Below are 15,526 nucleotides of genomic sequence, written 5' to 3'. Positions count from 1 at the left end.
AGGTGCTCCACTGCTGCATGAACAGTACGTAACCGTGGTCGTGGATGACATCAGCCCACCTCTCAACAGTATGGAACTGGCAGTACATTAAACCTCTAGACTCTAATCAATACAGACCAGCACAGCTTCAAATGTCTGAGGAGCACATACCAATGCACTGAGTATTAGCATTTTAAAAATTACGATCTTGATGTTTTAACATCAGTATTGCCTTCAAAGTGGCAATGGTGCTTTGTTCAGGAAGCAATGGAATTCAATGGGAGGAGAGGATGGGTTGTTCAGCCTAGTTGCACCTACCCATTTCCCAAGCTAACAAGTCAGAGAGGAGAAGATGGGTTGAGGATGAGACCCAGAGAGAAGTCTTCTCACAATGGACGCATACCCCAACTTGCCCAGCGAGTCCAAGGGCAGGTCAAAGACCTTTCTTCCTAGTTTGTAGGGAATGAGCCAGAAGCAAAGTAGACTAGTGATACGGTTCCAATAACCCCAGTAACACGACTCCCTTAGCTCCTAAGACAAGCCTTAGTTTGTTCCAGTGACATTTTCTTGGACAGAGAACCAAAAATGAGGAGAGGGAATTCTTTGCATTGAGTGCTGGCCAACAGTGCAAGCCTCGTTGCTGCCTGAGAGTGATGGAAATCCTGGAAGAAAGGAGTCTGACTGTGAACCAGCAGAGCTTACATGTGCACCAAGCACAGCAAAGCAGGTCTCACAACTATGAGGCTGAACAGGTCAGATAGTGGTCTTCATCAGAGAACAGAGATTCTGACAGGTTACAGAGAGTAACAAGATAATCTTAGCCATCTGCTTCCCAGTACCCCAAGAGGGAAGAAAATAGAGAAACAGCTAAAATACTGGGGAGACTTGGGTATAAAATAATATTTGTAAGAGTTAGGATGAGAACAAAACAGAAGAAGATACAAAGCTGAATAAATGATTTAATTCAGTCATTTGGGAAATGGTTTTATGGAATAATTTCTCTATGAAGGCACGTTGATTTTTTACTAAGGAGATATCAACAAGAAAGGGACTCATAAGCTCACAGTCTAGCCGGGGATACAGACATCAAACAGTAATTTGAAGTGTGTTAACTCAGCCAACTACAAATAGAAGAGAATGTCCTGAATCTGATAAATGCTATCTAGGAAAAACTCTCAGTTGACATCATACTCAGGATAATAAGGGCAGAGAAAGAGTAAAAGGAATTCAAATTGGAAAATATGAAAAATTATATCTATTTACAGATGACATGAGTTTGTATAGATGAAATTCTAAGGAATCCAGTACAATATTTGAACTAATCAATGAGCTTAGTAATGTTACAGGATGTCAGATCAATAGACAAAAATCTATTTTATTTCTAAACACTAGCAATGAATAACCAGGAAATGAAATTAAGGAAAAATTCCATTTATAATAGCATAAAAATAATATAATCCTTGAGAGTAAATTCAAGAATGAAGTACAAGATTCTACACTGAAAATCAGAAACATTATCAAAAACTAGAACTTTTTAAAAAAAAAAAAGTGGAGAAACATCCCATGTTCATGGATCAAAGGACTTTCACGGTGTGAAGCCATCAATGTTTCCCAGGTTACTTTATAAATTTAATGTGATCTCTATCAAAATCTCAGCCCACCAACACAGTTTTTTTGCAGTAAGTGAGAAGTTGATCCTAAGAAATGATACATGTATGTGAATGCATGGAACCCAGAAAGCCAAAATAAACTGTGTGGGAGCAAACTGTTGAAATCCTTACTTAAGGTATACTAAGCTGATCTTCTGTATATTAAGATAATCGAAAATGAATCTTGATGTGAATGGAAGGGGAGAGGGAGTGGGAAAGGGGAGGGTTGTGGGTGGGAGGGACGGTATGGGGGGGGAAGCCATTGTAACCCATGAGTCGTACTTTGGAAATTTATATTCATTAAATAAAAGATTAAAAAAGTATTAGGGCCTCTGCTGCCCATGTGGGAGACCAGGATGGAGTTCTTCTACTGCTCTCTCTCTCTCTCATATCCTCCCTTTGCTTTTCAAATAAACAAAAATAACATTTTTATAAAAAGAAAAAAAAAACTGGAAAAATAAACGAATCTGAAAGCTACTAGAAAAACAGAGAAAACAACGCATGTGTACCAGAATAAGGACAGATATTAGGACACATTTATTTTTTTAAACAAATGCCAAGGCAATACAATGGGGGAAAATAATTTTTTTCAACAAGTGGTGCTGGAACAGCTGATTATCTGAATGCAAAACCATGATGTCAGACCCCTGCCTTATACCATGAACAAAAGCCACCTCAAAATAAATCACAGACCTAGGGATAAGAGCTAAACCATAAAACTTCTAGTAGAACAAAGGAGTAACTACTTGTGATTTGGGGTTATGCAATAATATCTTTTTAAAAATCAATCATCATAGTTTTTAATGTGGGGCAAGAAGAGTATATTAATGTTTACATGGTATGATTCAGTGAAGCAGAGCAGAGTGGGTCAAGGACCCGAGGCTGGGCAAAGCATGGAAAACAGATGGAAATAAAGACACACTCCTGTGGTGGGAGGGGAGTGTGGCGGAGGGGCGCAGGTGCAGGCCAACGGGCAGGCAGGTGGGAGATGCTGCTCAATCTTGCGGTCCACACGGAAGACTCCAGATTTTTCATATAAGCAACGGGGAGACATTGAAGGGTTTTAACCTGTGAAATGGAAAGATTGCATTTGGAGTTTTAAATTTACACCCTGGCTGCCAGAATTGATTTCAGGGTTATGAGGGGGTATAGGAAACTCAGACTGATAACCAGTGGAAATGTGAGGGGGGGGGAGGAAGGGGGAGGAGGGGGAAAGAAGGAGGGGAAGAGGGAGGGAGAGGGGGAGAGGGAGAGAGAGGGGCAGAGGGAGGGGGGGACCTGCTCTCTGACACCACAGGGCAAGCTGGCCTGGTTATAGATGAAGGTGAGGAGGGGGGCCTGCTCTCTGACACCACAGGCAAGGGGGCCTGGTTATAGATGAAGGTGAGGAGGGGGGCCTGCTCTCTGACACCACAGGCAAGGGGGCCTGGTTATAGATGAAGGTGAGGAGGGGGGCCTGCTCTCTGACACCACAGGCAAGGGGGCCTGGTTATAGATGAAGATGAGGAGGGGGGCCTGCTCTCTGACACCACAGGGCAAGGGGGCCTGGTTATAGATGAAGGTGAGGAGGGGGGCCTGCTCTCTGACACCACAGGGCAAGGGGGCCTGGTTATAGGTGATGGTGAGGGGGGGCCTGCTCTCTGACACCACAGGCAAGGGGGCCTGGTTACAGGTGAAGGTGAGCTTGTGGATGGGGAGGTGGAAGTTCCTCACCCCCCTGCTTCCAATTCTGCTGAGCGACCATGAGCCCAGAAGGAAAGCCTGTGCTTTAATAGGATAGAGCCAGAGCCTGGTGATTAAGGAGGGCACCGGGGGCAGCACTGGGAGGGGACCAAAACACCCATAGCTTGTATCTTCTACTTCCTCCTTATGCAGCCTTCAAAACAGAAAAGGTGGAAAAATTCATCAACAGGGAACTGGCCTCCCATATAGAGAAAAAGCTGATGAGAGAGAGTCCAGCCATTGCAAAAGTTCACACTTTCGGGACCTGTGTGCCAACTTAGCTTAAAGATATAATTGAGGAGTCATTCTTGATTCTACAAATCATGCAGATTTTAATAGGCACAAAAACTTAGAGGTGGTTAAATATCCTGTTGCAAAGAAGGACTAAAAGAGGAATCTAAGAAAATAGAATGCACTTGAATTAACCATGATCTCTATGATGTTTACTAACAGGAAGCACCACGAATCTATCAGGAAGTGTTTACACTAAAATATTATCTCCTCACGGAGACGGTGTCTGTCTCCAGATTCCAAGCACATGACTGGGGGACCAGCACAGCGGCACAGCTTGCGACGCCCATGTATTACTTCGGGAGTGCTGGTGTGAGTCCTGGTGGCTCTGCTTCCAAATCCAGCTCCCTGAAAAAGTGCCTGGAAAAGCAGTGGATCACGGTCCAAGTGCTTGGGTCCCTACCATCTGCGTGGAAGATGGAAAGGTGTGCCAGCTCAGCATTGGCTGCTGTGGGCATTGGGGGAGTGAACCCACAGATGGACGATCTCTTTCCATCTCTGTCCCCCCGCCCCGTCACTCTAACAAATAGGTTAATGAATCTTAAAAAAAAAAATACATGCTTGGGAGGGTCAACAAATGTTTAGAAATACATTCACGTTTCAGAGGTTATAGATCGCAGGACTGCTGTGTGGAGAGGGTACTCATCAAAGAAACACTGTTGCAGTCGTAAGGTCACCAGCAGGTCCCAAGTGAGAACCAACAGGGCAACTGGGGAAGGAAGGCTTTCGGGGAGGCAGCAGACATCCTCAGTATCTGAAGGCCTGGCACATCTGGTCTGTGATTCTACGGTGGTCCTGAGTGTGGAGCTAGAGGCATGGGTAGAGTGTTCTCTGGAAGCAGGTGTTGTCCCACAAGGAACCTTCAACATCTGGAGATGTCCAACAGGGGAGAGCATGCACTACTGGGCTCCCCAGTCACAGAGGAGCCTAGAAGAGTCTGTTGGGGCTTCTACTACTGCAGGGGAGCAGTGTGGACTACGTAATTGTAGGGTGTATCCCACACAAACCAATGTGGAGAAAATGAGAGAGTGTGCTATTTCTTCAGTACACTCATACCAGAGGTATGAACACAGACGAGTACAGATGGATGTGGTCGGTCCACTGTACGGTGAGGCAGTGGTGGAGGTGGGACCAGACCTGGCGCTCCCCTCCACATGATCTGTCTCTACTGCTGCACACCGTTCTACCTGCACTGCCTCTCCTGCCTGGTCTGGCATAAGTGATGCCCCTTTGTCTTTGGAGCTTCAGGTAAGACTTCTAAACCCCCACTCATTACTTTCAGGCTGCTTCCTTCCATGAATGCCCCCTGGTCTTCACGACACAGACATCTGCAGCACTGGCCTTGAAATTCAAGAGTCCTGAGCAGCTGAGCACTGGCTCACACAGATAAGGTTTCAGCCTTCCCAGTGAGGGAGGAGAAGGGCCATGGTCCCTAGGAGGAGGAGAGGATTCCAACACTACCATGTCTTACCTGGACCATGCGGTCTTCTCTCCTCCTCACCTCAATTGTACATGACCAGGTTCAGCCACTGGGAAATAAGCATTGTCGTTACAACCAAGTCCTTCATCTCGTTAGCCTAGCCCAGAGTAGGGAATGCCACCCTCCTCCCTTGGGAGATCTCAGTCCAGTCCCCTCACCCCTTTCTAGCTAATTTCAACCCAAGCAGGAGGTCTCAGCACCCCTGTCACATACATCTTCTGCTCCTCTCTGAGAAGCCAGGTACTGATAGGTACATTGGAGGTCGACCAGCTGGCCAGTTGGGAGGTTCAACAATTCAATGGGAGTCAGTTTAATGTACAGTGAGCTCCGTGGCTGTTCCTGAGTTTCCCCTTGGATTTATGACTCCCACACAATCCTCTGCTTTATTAAGCTATTGGAAAAAAAATAAAATCTCTCTGCCAAGGTCCTCCAGCAGCCTGGCAGCTGGCAATATATAAAGGCAGTAATTGGAGGCCGGGGGCCAGCAGCCTGGCTGCTGCTCATGGATGATCCCTTATCCTCAGGGAGAAAACTACCCCAGGAGTCCGATCCGCAGAGGTGGCCCCAGGGGCTGCGGTCCGTCCCTGGGGCTGGGGAGACAGCTCACCTCCATTTCTGTCAGGTACAGTCCTGTTCTATCCTTGGAGAGGTTACGGAAAGTCTCTAGGACAAAGCAGGAGAGGCGTCAGCTGAACGAGGAGGGAGTATGGCAGGGCTCAGGTGGAGACTGTGGCCATGTGACCTTACGTGCAGCAGCCCTGCTCTGCAGCACGCCGCTGGCTCCTGCCCTCTCCTCCCTCCTGTTCCCTCTGCACGTGGGGCAGCTGGGACTCTTCTCCTCCCCCCAGGGCTGCTCTGGCCCTTGCTGCTGTGTGACCACACCTTCAGCTCTGTGTATGCTGGCCCGAGTGCAGCGTGGGGAGCTCCCTTGTCCACTGAGGACTCGCTGAGAGCAAGGCTGGGGCCCAAGTGCCCACCCACAGCTTAGGTTTGCAGAGGCACCTCCCAGCTGGGAGGGATCAGAAGAAAAAGGACTTGCAAGCACTTTGAGCCCCTCCCCCTCCCGCTCAGTGCCAACAGCTCCATGTTGAGCTGCACCATGGCCTGGGCTTCACAGCAGCTTTCATTTAACACAGGAGCTCAGGCTGCTCGAAGATGTCAACCCTCTGCCTCCACCGTGGGGGTGAGCGCTGAGCCTGGGGAAAGACCTCCCACCCCCACCTGGTCACTAGTGTGGGAGGTTCCTCAGCAGAGGCCAGAGCCTTCCCTGCCCAAGGAGAGAGCAGGTGCGGCTAGCAACACAACCCGCCAAGGGCACACAGGGAGCCACACCGACCTCTGAGAGAGGAAAGAGAGGTCTGGGCAAGGGGAAGTGCCGGGGGCCCACGGCGACAGTCGCCAGGCTGGGAACGCCACTGCTGACACTGGACCAAGCTCACCCCCTCCTGAGGCCCTGTCCAGGGCTGAGACGAGGTGCCCCCCCAGCCCTCTGCTGTATTCTTTGGTCACCCAGGGTGTCAGGGACACTTACTTGCCATGGTTTCCAGGCGCATCAGAAAGCAGACCAGGCTGGGGAAGCTGATGCTACCAGAGCTGTCACTGTACCGCAGAGTCATGAGATGCAGCAGCTTCCCGCTGATGGAGACCCCTGTGAGGAAGTCTGGGGCCCCAGGGTGAGCTGGTGAGTCGGGGGAGCCTTGGGGGTGGCCCTCTGCCTCGTGAGGTTTGGGTACCCAGCAGCCTCTCTCCCCTCTCCTGCTCGGTGTCTCTTCTCCCCGGTGGCTGCCAGGCCCCATGGACACAGTTCTGGAGTCGGCCAGAGACCAGACTTAGGGCTTAGGGCTAAATTAAAGCACACGGCATATCTGCTTCAAGGAGGTGAAGCTTCCAGGCCTGGGATGATGATAATAAAGCCAGAGGGTGCACAGGTGCTTCATAGCTCACCAAGAACTCCTCATCACGTCATCCCGCCTGATTGTCTGAAACCACCATGGCCCCCAGGTTAACTCTGGGAGACAGTCTCCATAATTCTCCCTCCAATGACACCTGGCCGGGATGCGGGCTAGGAAGACAGGGCAGCTGGTCCCCACATAAGCACCAACCCGCCCTCCAACCAACCCCTCTTCTGGGGACAAAGCAGCCCTCAGAGCACTCAGATCATTCCCATGCTGTGTGCAAGTTGTCAGGGCGGTGGGGCTCGCTTCCAGCCCTGCCTCTGCCCGGCCTCCCCCTACCCCCAACCATGGCAGTCTCCAGGTCTGTATGAGGGAAGCTGCTGGTGGGGGGATGGGGGGAGGTGGAAGAGGGCCCGGGAGGAGGGAGATTCAGTCCTGCGCTGCTCCGCCAGAGAAGGGCTGGGCCTCGGAGTGGAGCCAAGGCTCAGAGGATGCTCCCTCTGGTGGGCAGGAGATCAGCACCTGGCTCACTCTGGCCTGGCTAACTCGCACTTCCAGAAGACTGGCCAGTGGTGGGGCCTGCAGCTCAGGTGACCCTGAAGTCACACTACCCACCAGGGGCTGAGCCTGCTGGAGGCAGGACTGGTCTTGCCAGCAGAGTCAGAAAGACGCGAACTTGGATGCCTGTATGCAGAGCACGCACACTCTCCCACTGGCCACCTTCAGAGGTCACCCCTCTTACGAGACCATGACCTGCCTGGCCCTGAAGCCTTTTCAGCTGAACTTGAACTTCTCTTTTTCTCCTTTTTATTATTCTGGAGCCATTAGTGAGGTCTCTGCTACAGACTTTGCTCTGACTCTTCAGCGGTTCTCAACGTATGGTTCCCAGGACAGAGGCAGGAGCATCACCGGGGAGCTTGTTGGGAAAGCAGCTGCTCAGTCCCTCCAGGCTTGTGCCTCAGAAACGCTGCGCGAGGCTCAGCCACGTGTGTTTTAACAAGCCCTGCAGGGGATACCGCAGCACGCTCAGCTTCGAGCACAGACTCCCCGGTTATGACAGGTTGGAGGGCGGGTCGGTGCTTATGTGGGCACCAGCTGCCCTGTCCTCCTAGCACACGTCCTGGCCAGGTGTCACCAGAGAGAGAATTATGGAGACTACTTCCCAGTGCTAACCTGGGGGCCATGGTTTTACAGGTGGTGGTCCCTGCCCTGCCCAGGTTTCTGACAATCAGAGAGGGAAGACAGATCATGAACCTGCTTCTGGGTATTTAACCCCCATGGCCCAGGTCCTGAGATGTGAGCTTCTGCAAGGCCAGCTCCTTTCATTCCTGGTAGGGTATCAATCCCCCAGGGCTCTTTTCTCACGGTCAGAGCTGTACTGGGAGAAACGTCGCTGGGGAAAGTGACTGGCTCATGAGGACTCGGGTGGGGGCAGGAGGGGTGATGCCCAAGTCACAGAGGCCCACCGAGGCCGAGTGAACGGGGGAGGGGGAGAGTTGCAGGATCACCTCTCTCCTGACTTCCCAGAATGACTACGCCCGCCTTGCCTACAGCAGCTACCAGCGTGCGCATCACACACGCCACCCCCATGTCCCCTGTCTCACAGCTGAAAGGGCCCCGCCTTACCTGTATTCTCTATGGCCTTCCTCAGGTCTGAGCTCAGGAGAAATCCAGAGCTCTGTTGGAGTTTCTGGAACACACGCTGAAACGGAAAACGAAGCAAGAAGCTCATGTGAGCACTGAGAGGTGTCCAGCACTGGGGCAGTTCCCAGAAATCTCTCCATCCCCCCTAGGGGTGGGGGAGGCTGCTCACCAAGACTGGGGTGGAGCCAGCTCAGAGGCAGGCGGGGCAGCTGAGCAGCTGGCTGGGGAAGGCAGGAGTGGCTACACCTGGCCATGCCCAGGACTGCAGCTCCTCGGCTCCCCAGCTGCTCCCCAATCCACTTCCCCTCTCCAACCCTGACATGACCCCTGACACCAAGGGCAATTTGCTGACTTCAAGGGAGGTGTGGGCTCTCTGAAAAGTTCACACGGTGTCGCAATAAACAGCAGATTTTATAACCAAACTGCTCCGATGGAAACCCCAGCTCCACTGCCCACAGCTGTGCAGCCTTGGGCACACTGTAGCCCTTTTGAGACACCAGTTTCCTAATCAGAAGCACAGGGCAAATGATGATGCCTACTTCAGCCTTATTGCAAGGACTAAAGGAGCAAATCTCTAGAAAGTGCTTAGGAGCAGGGCTTGCACAGGAGTGAGCGCTGTGTCGTCCCTACTCAAAGCAGACTAGAACCGCCTCCCCATCCCCGGTGCACACGCAGTGCAGAAGGTGGTCTGCGAACCAGCTTGCTGTTGCATGGGCCTTCCACCCATGGAAGCCAGTGGGAGAAGGTGAATCTGAGGGAGCTCGGCCCTGGAGGACCTGAAATCTAAAGGTGGGGAGGGCAGACTTGACAGCCCTTGCAGAAGCTGAACAGCCCCAGGTCAGGGTCTAGGTGCAGCTGACTGGCAGGCCAGAGTCCCCAGTGACCTGGCTCTCCTCCATCATCCTGCCACTTCATTGGGCAGTGCCTGCGCCCTCTCGTGCTGCCGGCACACCTCCTCAAACAAAATGGGAGCTGTCTGCGAGGGCAGGGGCGAGAGTCCCTCTGTTTGCACCACTTAATCCCAGTGCAGGTCTGTGACCCCAGCAAACGTTTGCTGAACTGGAAGGAACAGGACTGTCAGTCATGGAGAACCTGCTCGCACCTGGTAGTGGATGAGGCGCTGCCACAGTCTCGTAAACTCCTCTAGGTCGAGCCACCCGTTCACTTTCAGCTGATGGAGAGTTAAGGGTTAACCGGTCCAGCGTGCAAACAGCAGAGGGGCCTCTGGTACTGCCAAGGAGGCTGAAGCCCAAGCATTCCATCCATCAGCAATAACCCCCTGCGTGTGGCGTCACCAGGGCATGGCCCCATGCCAGCGAGCTCCCTCTGATTCTGGGAGCAAACAGGCTTAGACTGGTTTTCTAGAGAAAGATGAACAGCTGGAGGGAGAAGGAAGCCTTGAGAAAGGGAGGCCAATGTCGCTGGCATCTGAAGACAGGAGCCCAGGAGACGGCCTTCACCGGTCGGGGTGGGGTCCCCGCCATGGAGCATGGGGGTTGTCACTCCGGAAGCCACAGTGAGAGGTGTGTGCAGGGAACACTCTCCAGGGTAAAGCCAGCCCTGGTCACCCCGTAAGATGGGTTCAACGACAACAGATGAAGTCCTCTGAGAAACAAGAAGGGAAGCTGGCAAGTGGGGAGGAGGGAGGCTAGCAAAGCCCCATTTGCTTTGCTTGGGTCCGGCCCCAGGCTGTTGGCTGCCCAGGCCAGGAGACTGCTGTGTGTCTCCGAGCACTCCCACCACAGCCAGCGGAGACAGGACCTGATTTATCATTTCATCGAGAAGCTTCTTGTTCTACAGTGGCCACCCTTGCGTTGCCAATCAAGCCTTGTTAACAGTGTGCTAGCTAGGTGATCTGTCTCTCCCAGGAGACAGCACATGGGCCAGTGGGGTGCGGGGAGAGCCATGTGCAGAGCCCGTCTCTCCTGCCTGGGAGACGGGGAGGGCAGGGGCCAAACAGCTCATTGGAGAGCACAAGCCCGGACCTTGATGCTTGGTCCTGCCGCTTGTAGCCACTTCCTGCACCTGCCAATGCAGTGTATTAGCAGAAATGGGTACAGGGGCTGTGGTTGGTCCAGAGGGTTAATGAGCTAGCAGAGAATCCACAAGACCCCAGCTCCTGGGTGAGCCCTAATTAGGCCCCTGGGGAAGCTCTCAGAATGCATAGGCTCTGAATGGCAAAGGATACATCCATCAGAGCCACAATGCTGCGGCACTCATCCAAGGAGAATGTGTCCCCCGCAGGTCCTGGAGAGAGAACAGGAAGGCTGGAAATGCTGGTCTGAGGGGGCAGGGGGATGGTGGGGTCAGGCTGGGAGCAGAAGGTCCTTGGGATGACCATACCTGACAGGAGCTCCTGGTTGAGAAGGCTCTGCAGCCTGGTAGCGTCCACGTCCAGCCCCTGGTGCAATTGAGAGAGGACCATGGGCATCAGCACAGCTGGGACCCAGCAGGCACACCTGCCTGACAGTAGAGCACTCTCTAAACACTCACTTCCCACCCACCTCGGGCCCGGCAGGCTTTGTCTCAAAGCCTTCCCCTGAACACCTGTGGTGCTGGCCACCCCCGACATTTGGCACCTTGCTTTTCTCTCTCCATTCACCCCTGGACTGCAAGCAGTGGGTGCTTCCTCCTCGCTGTCCCAGGTGCTGGGAGCCCTTCTGGATAAGGGCTGTTGTGTGCTTCCCCTCTGCCTCCAGAAACACACTGAGAACATACGACTACGGTGTGTACCTCGGTGGGCACGGAGTAAAAAATACCAGACATCTAGGCTGTGGGAGGCGGCTGCACCTGAGCACATTACTGGTCTTCCCAGCAGCTGAAGCAAAGAGGGAGCTGGCATGGTTTTCCTTGGATTAAACTCAGGAAGCAACTGAGGCTGCGGGGGAGAGAAACCTCTCCTGGCCTGAGCTCTGCAGGAGTTAACTGCACTCGAATTTTTGTTGGGGGCCGTGAACAGCTCGATGGGCAGCGTCTTCAATGATGTTCTAGAGGCAAGGTTGTGCTACGTCCTCCTGTGGCCCTTTCTCACCTCCTGGCAAGAGCTGAGAGGAGGATGTGACACTGTCACCTGGGGAAGCCTTTGCCTAGGGAGCTGGCATTGGTGGTCTTGTAGAGTGGGTGAGGGAGGGTAAGGTGCCTCCTGGGAGTTTTCATGAGAGCCAGCACCTCAAAGGCAACAGACGCACTGTCCCTTCCCACTCTTAGGGTTGCCCTCGCCACTTCCAACTGACACAAAGCAGCCCCATCATCTTTCCTTTGGGGGCCCTTCAGCTCTAAGCCAGATCCCTCAGGATCACTCTGACCCGGACCCTACACGTAGTAACCAACCACAGTATTGGAGGAAATGAGGGGTGATGAGTTGAAATGGAGATAGAGAATGGAGATGATAGCTGCTTGAATAATTCCCAAAGAACTGCATGTTTGCCTGTACCACCAAAATGTATGACACCCAAGGGCCAGTGCTTGGGTATTCCCAAAGCTTAACGTTGTGGCACAGGAGGTTAAGCTGCAGCTTGCAAGGTTGGCATCCCATGTTGAAGTGCCAGTAGTCATCCTAGCTGCTCCTTTTCTGATCCAGCTCCCTGCTCATGTGCCTGGGAAGCAGCAGCAGATGTTTAGGCCCCTGACACCCACGGGGAGACCCAGGCTTCACTGTAGCCATCTGGGGAGTTAACCAGCAAATGGAAGTCATTCTCTTCCTCTCTCCCCCCACCTCTTCTCTCCCTCTCCCCCTGTCAAATAAATAAGTAAATCTTTTAACAAGTGCTTGGCATAGTACTCTCAGTGTCCTTAGTGCTTTGCAATTAAATGATGGGTAGAAGAAAGGACCTAGCCTGTCCAAGAATCCCAGTGTGTGCTTCCTTGCCCTCAGGCAGAAGCTGGTTGGAGTGTTACACCACACTCTGGCTAATGGAAGAAGTAGGAGGAGTGGTAAGAACACACTGTAGTATTAGTTCATAAGTTAAACTCATATAAGAGATTAGGGGATTGTGAATGCATGGATGAATATTTTTGCTTTAAACTTGCTGTGGAGGACACAGCCTCTGAGGATAGCCTACAGGTTTTGCAGAATGAAGCCAAGTAGGACCAGTTCAAGACCGTCCCCACCATGGGCTGAAAAGGAGGGCTGGCATCTACTTCCAGCTGTGTCCCTTGGCACAGTGCTGCACCTGCGTCTTCTCATTCCTACAAAGGCCCCACGGGGGCTCCCAGTCACCATCTGTGAGGAGGTGTTTGGCTACTGGGTAGGAGAGCTGTGATTAGGGAATCTGTACCATGTCATCACATGACAAATGGTAGCTTATTTTAGAGGTGCAGGTGCACGGGCCACGTGTGAGAATTTCCCACCTGCCCTGAAGGAAACAAGGACTCAGGCATTCTAATGAGGCCCTGCTGACCGTCTCTGGGAAGCTAACCTTGGCTTGGGCACCTGCTCTGGGGGAGCCAATCTGTCTTAATTCAATTCCACAGAAATGATTGAGCACCTCTTCTGGCCAAGGACAGTGTTCGGAGCTGGGGACAAGGAATGCATATGATGTCATCTCTGCCTTCCGAAGCTCATGGGCTGGAGACAGTCATCCTGTCTTGCCTTGCTGTGCATCAAGGAAAGTGCCTGAGTCCATGTCTGGACTCCATCTTTCAAAATAAGTCTGGATCCCAGGGGTCCAAAGTCATTGTACTTTGCACTGGCCCCCTCTATGTCTGGTCACACTTTTCATTTCTCCTTTTGCCTCCTTGCTGGGGCCAGGCTGCCTCCAGGTTACCACTACCCATTTAGCACTGGGAATGAAAATGCATTCTTGTCCTTGGCCTCTGGCTGCACCAAGGCAGCAGGTGCATGTGGTCATCTGTATCGCTTTCCACTTCCCATGCCAACATGATTAACGACGGTAAAGGCCCATCATGCAGAGCCCTTGGCAGCTGCTTTTAACCTGACAAGTCAGGGAGTTCTTTATAACAGTTTACTAAACCATTAGGCAAATCCCGTGTGCACATAGGTGGCTTGGCAGGAAGCGTGCCATTGGTGCTCTCTGCCGCTGGCCAGCACTGAGGAAGAGTGATGCCAGGTTGGTATAGAGGTGGCCAAGTGGGAGAAGGAAGGATTTCAAGGGACAGCGCCAGCTGCTTGTTTAAAGATTCAAAAGGCAACACACTTCATATATACCTCCTATAATTATCCCCTCCCTTCCCAAGCTCTAAGTTCCATATGGATGCCATCCCAATGAGGACGCCACTTCTCTACGGAGCTTGGCAGTTGGAGACGTTCTGGAGCCAATCCAGGGAGAGAGAGGGGCTGATAGAATGATCTGTCACCTTGCTTTTCCTCCCTGAATTCTCATGAGGGCCTGGGAGAAGTCTTCCTTCCTCAGCTCTCTCCCTCCCTCCCCATTCCTCCAAAAGGCCCTCAGCACTAGACACTGTACCTGCTGAGTGTATCTGTGGAAAACAACTTCTGGGGAGGCATCCTCCGGAAGACTTCCCTGGACCAAAGGGAAAATGGTCAACATTAAGCTTGTGGGGAAAGAGGCCACCAACAAGGACACAACCACCCCGCCTAGATCAGAGATAGAGGTCAGACAAGTGGAGAACCCCTTAGGGGCATGAAAAATCAATGGAAGGTTGTAGAAGGAAGGCTATTGTGTCCAGCCTGGCCCTGGGGGCCTGGTCTCCTCCCCTAACCCCTCTGCTCTGTCTCGTCCATTCCCCTTCAAGCCCCCTTTTGCCCATTATGGTGTCTCTGTTTTCATGGTCACGGGTAAGGCAGTGAAGGAGACAGAATCTCCTGGAGATGGGATGTGGGCAGTGACACTCACTAGCCAAACTTTGCTGCACACCTACCTTCAGTGCCTTGAGGTTGAAATCACTGCCGACCTTCCTGGAAAAACAGGGGAATATGTGATGGAAATGGCCAGCTCACTATTCAAAGGACACCTGCCTATGGAGAGCAGCCAAGGACACTGGATATCTGTGCCAAGGACTTGAGTGGAGTCTTCAGCACTGCTGGCTGGGACGTGGACCGCTATGGCAGTTCACAGGCAGTCAAGCACTGTGGCCTTGTGTGCAGCCTTGGGAGTGACTGTGGTCTGGTCTTCCAGTCAATGGTGAATGGTGTCTTTCACAATCAGATACACTCAGCACAGTAACCTCCAATGCCATCAGGGCAGAGAAGCTGTGTCTTACGTTCCACCACCAACTGGCAGTGTGCTGCCTGCAGGCCTCACCCATGCTATTATAATGCCCAGCATGGCTGTGGTGGTGTCTTCCTCAGCCCCAAGAGGGGACGAGGTGCCCAGCAGAGCGAGTTCCTCTCAATCCCACTTTTGACCCAATGACTTTGCATTCAGGACCCTTCATGACTGGGGTCATCCATCTTTAAAGCCCACCTTTCAGTGTCTCCCTGATATGTTTCCCTGATATACCCACAACTCTAGACAACTTGACACACGTGCTCACAAACCACTTTCCCATACACGTGGCTGCCACCACTCAACTCTTCAAAAAGCCCCATGCTCACCCCCTTCCATCCTGTTTGGGCTTTTTCTTCCACCTGCGTGGCCTTCCCCTTTAAGCCATTAACTTTCACTGTCCTGTGGGGAGTAGCTCAAGTGCTGTTTCCTCAAGGGGCAGTGTTCTCCCCCTCTCGCTGGAAGCAGTCCCCTCCAATCTGCTGCCTCTGCAGGAAGTATTGCATCCAGTAGCAGCGCCTCCTTCTGGTGGTAGGGTCATTCGCTCCTAGGCCTTGTCACCCCCCTTTACAGTGTCTCTCAATAGGCTCTCAATAGCGAGGCCCTCACCGTGTCCCCCTTGGACACAGCACACACTAGCGCGACACAGAGGGCACAGCGCAGCACGGCACGATGAAC

At 52.4% G+C, this 15,526-nt stretch overlaps 1 protein-coding gene across 1 annotated transcript in view; it reads right to left on the bottom strand.

Moving 5' to 3' along the window:
• Positions 1-2,148: 2,148 nt before the first annotated feature.
• Positions 2,149-15,526, bottom strand: part of LOC100344894 (calpain-13) — a 63,301-nt gene continuing 49,923 nt past the window's right edge. The window contains exons 15-24 of the mRNA XM_070069722.1: positions 14,502-14,538; positions 14,087-14,143; positions 11,004-11,061; positions 10,849-10,907; positions 9,763-9,831; positions 8,643-8,718; positions 6,653-6,781; positions 5,729-5,784; positions 5,113-5,170; positions 2,149-2,696 (exon numbers count right to left, since the gene is read on the bottom strand). Coding sequence (XP_069925823.1) covers positions 5,144-5,170; positions 5,729-5,784; positions 6,653-6,781; positions 8,643-8,718; positions 9,763-9,831; positions 10,849-10,907; positions 11,004-11,061; positions 14,087-14,143; positions 14,502-14,538 — 568 coding nt within the window. The 3' untranslated portion in view covers positions 2,149-2,696; positions 5,113-5,143. The remainder of the gene's footprint in view (positions 2,697-5,112; positions 5,171-5,728; positions 5,785-6,652; positions 6,782-8,642; positions 8,719-9,762; positions 9,832-10,848; positions 10,908-11,003; positions 11,062-14,086; positions 14,144-14,501; positions 14,539-15,526) is intronic.

This window comes from Oryctolagus cuniculus, chromosome 2, assembly GCF_964237555.1.
Source record: "Oryctolagus cuniculus chromosome 2, mOryCun1.1, whole genome shotgun sequence".
Classification (NCBI taxonomy): Eukaryota; Metazoa; Chordata; class Mammalia; order Lagomorpha; family Leporidae; genus Oryctolagus; species Oryctolagus cuniculus.
The sequence above is the reverse complement of the archived record's forward strand: the minus strand, read 5'-3'. Positions and strand labels throughout refer to the sequence as shown.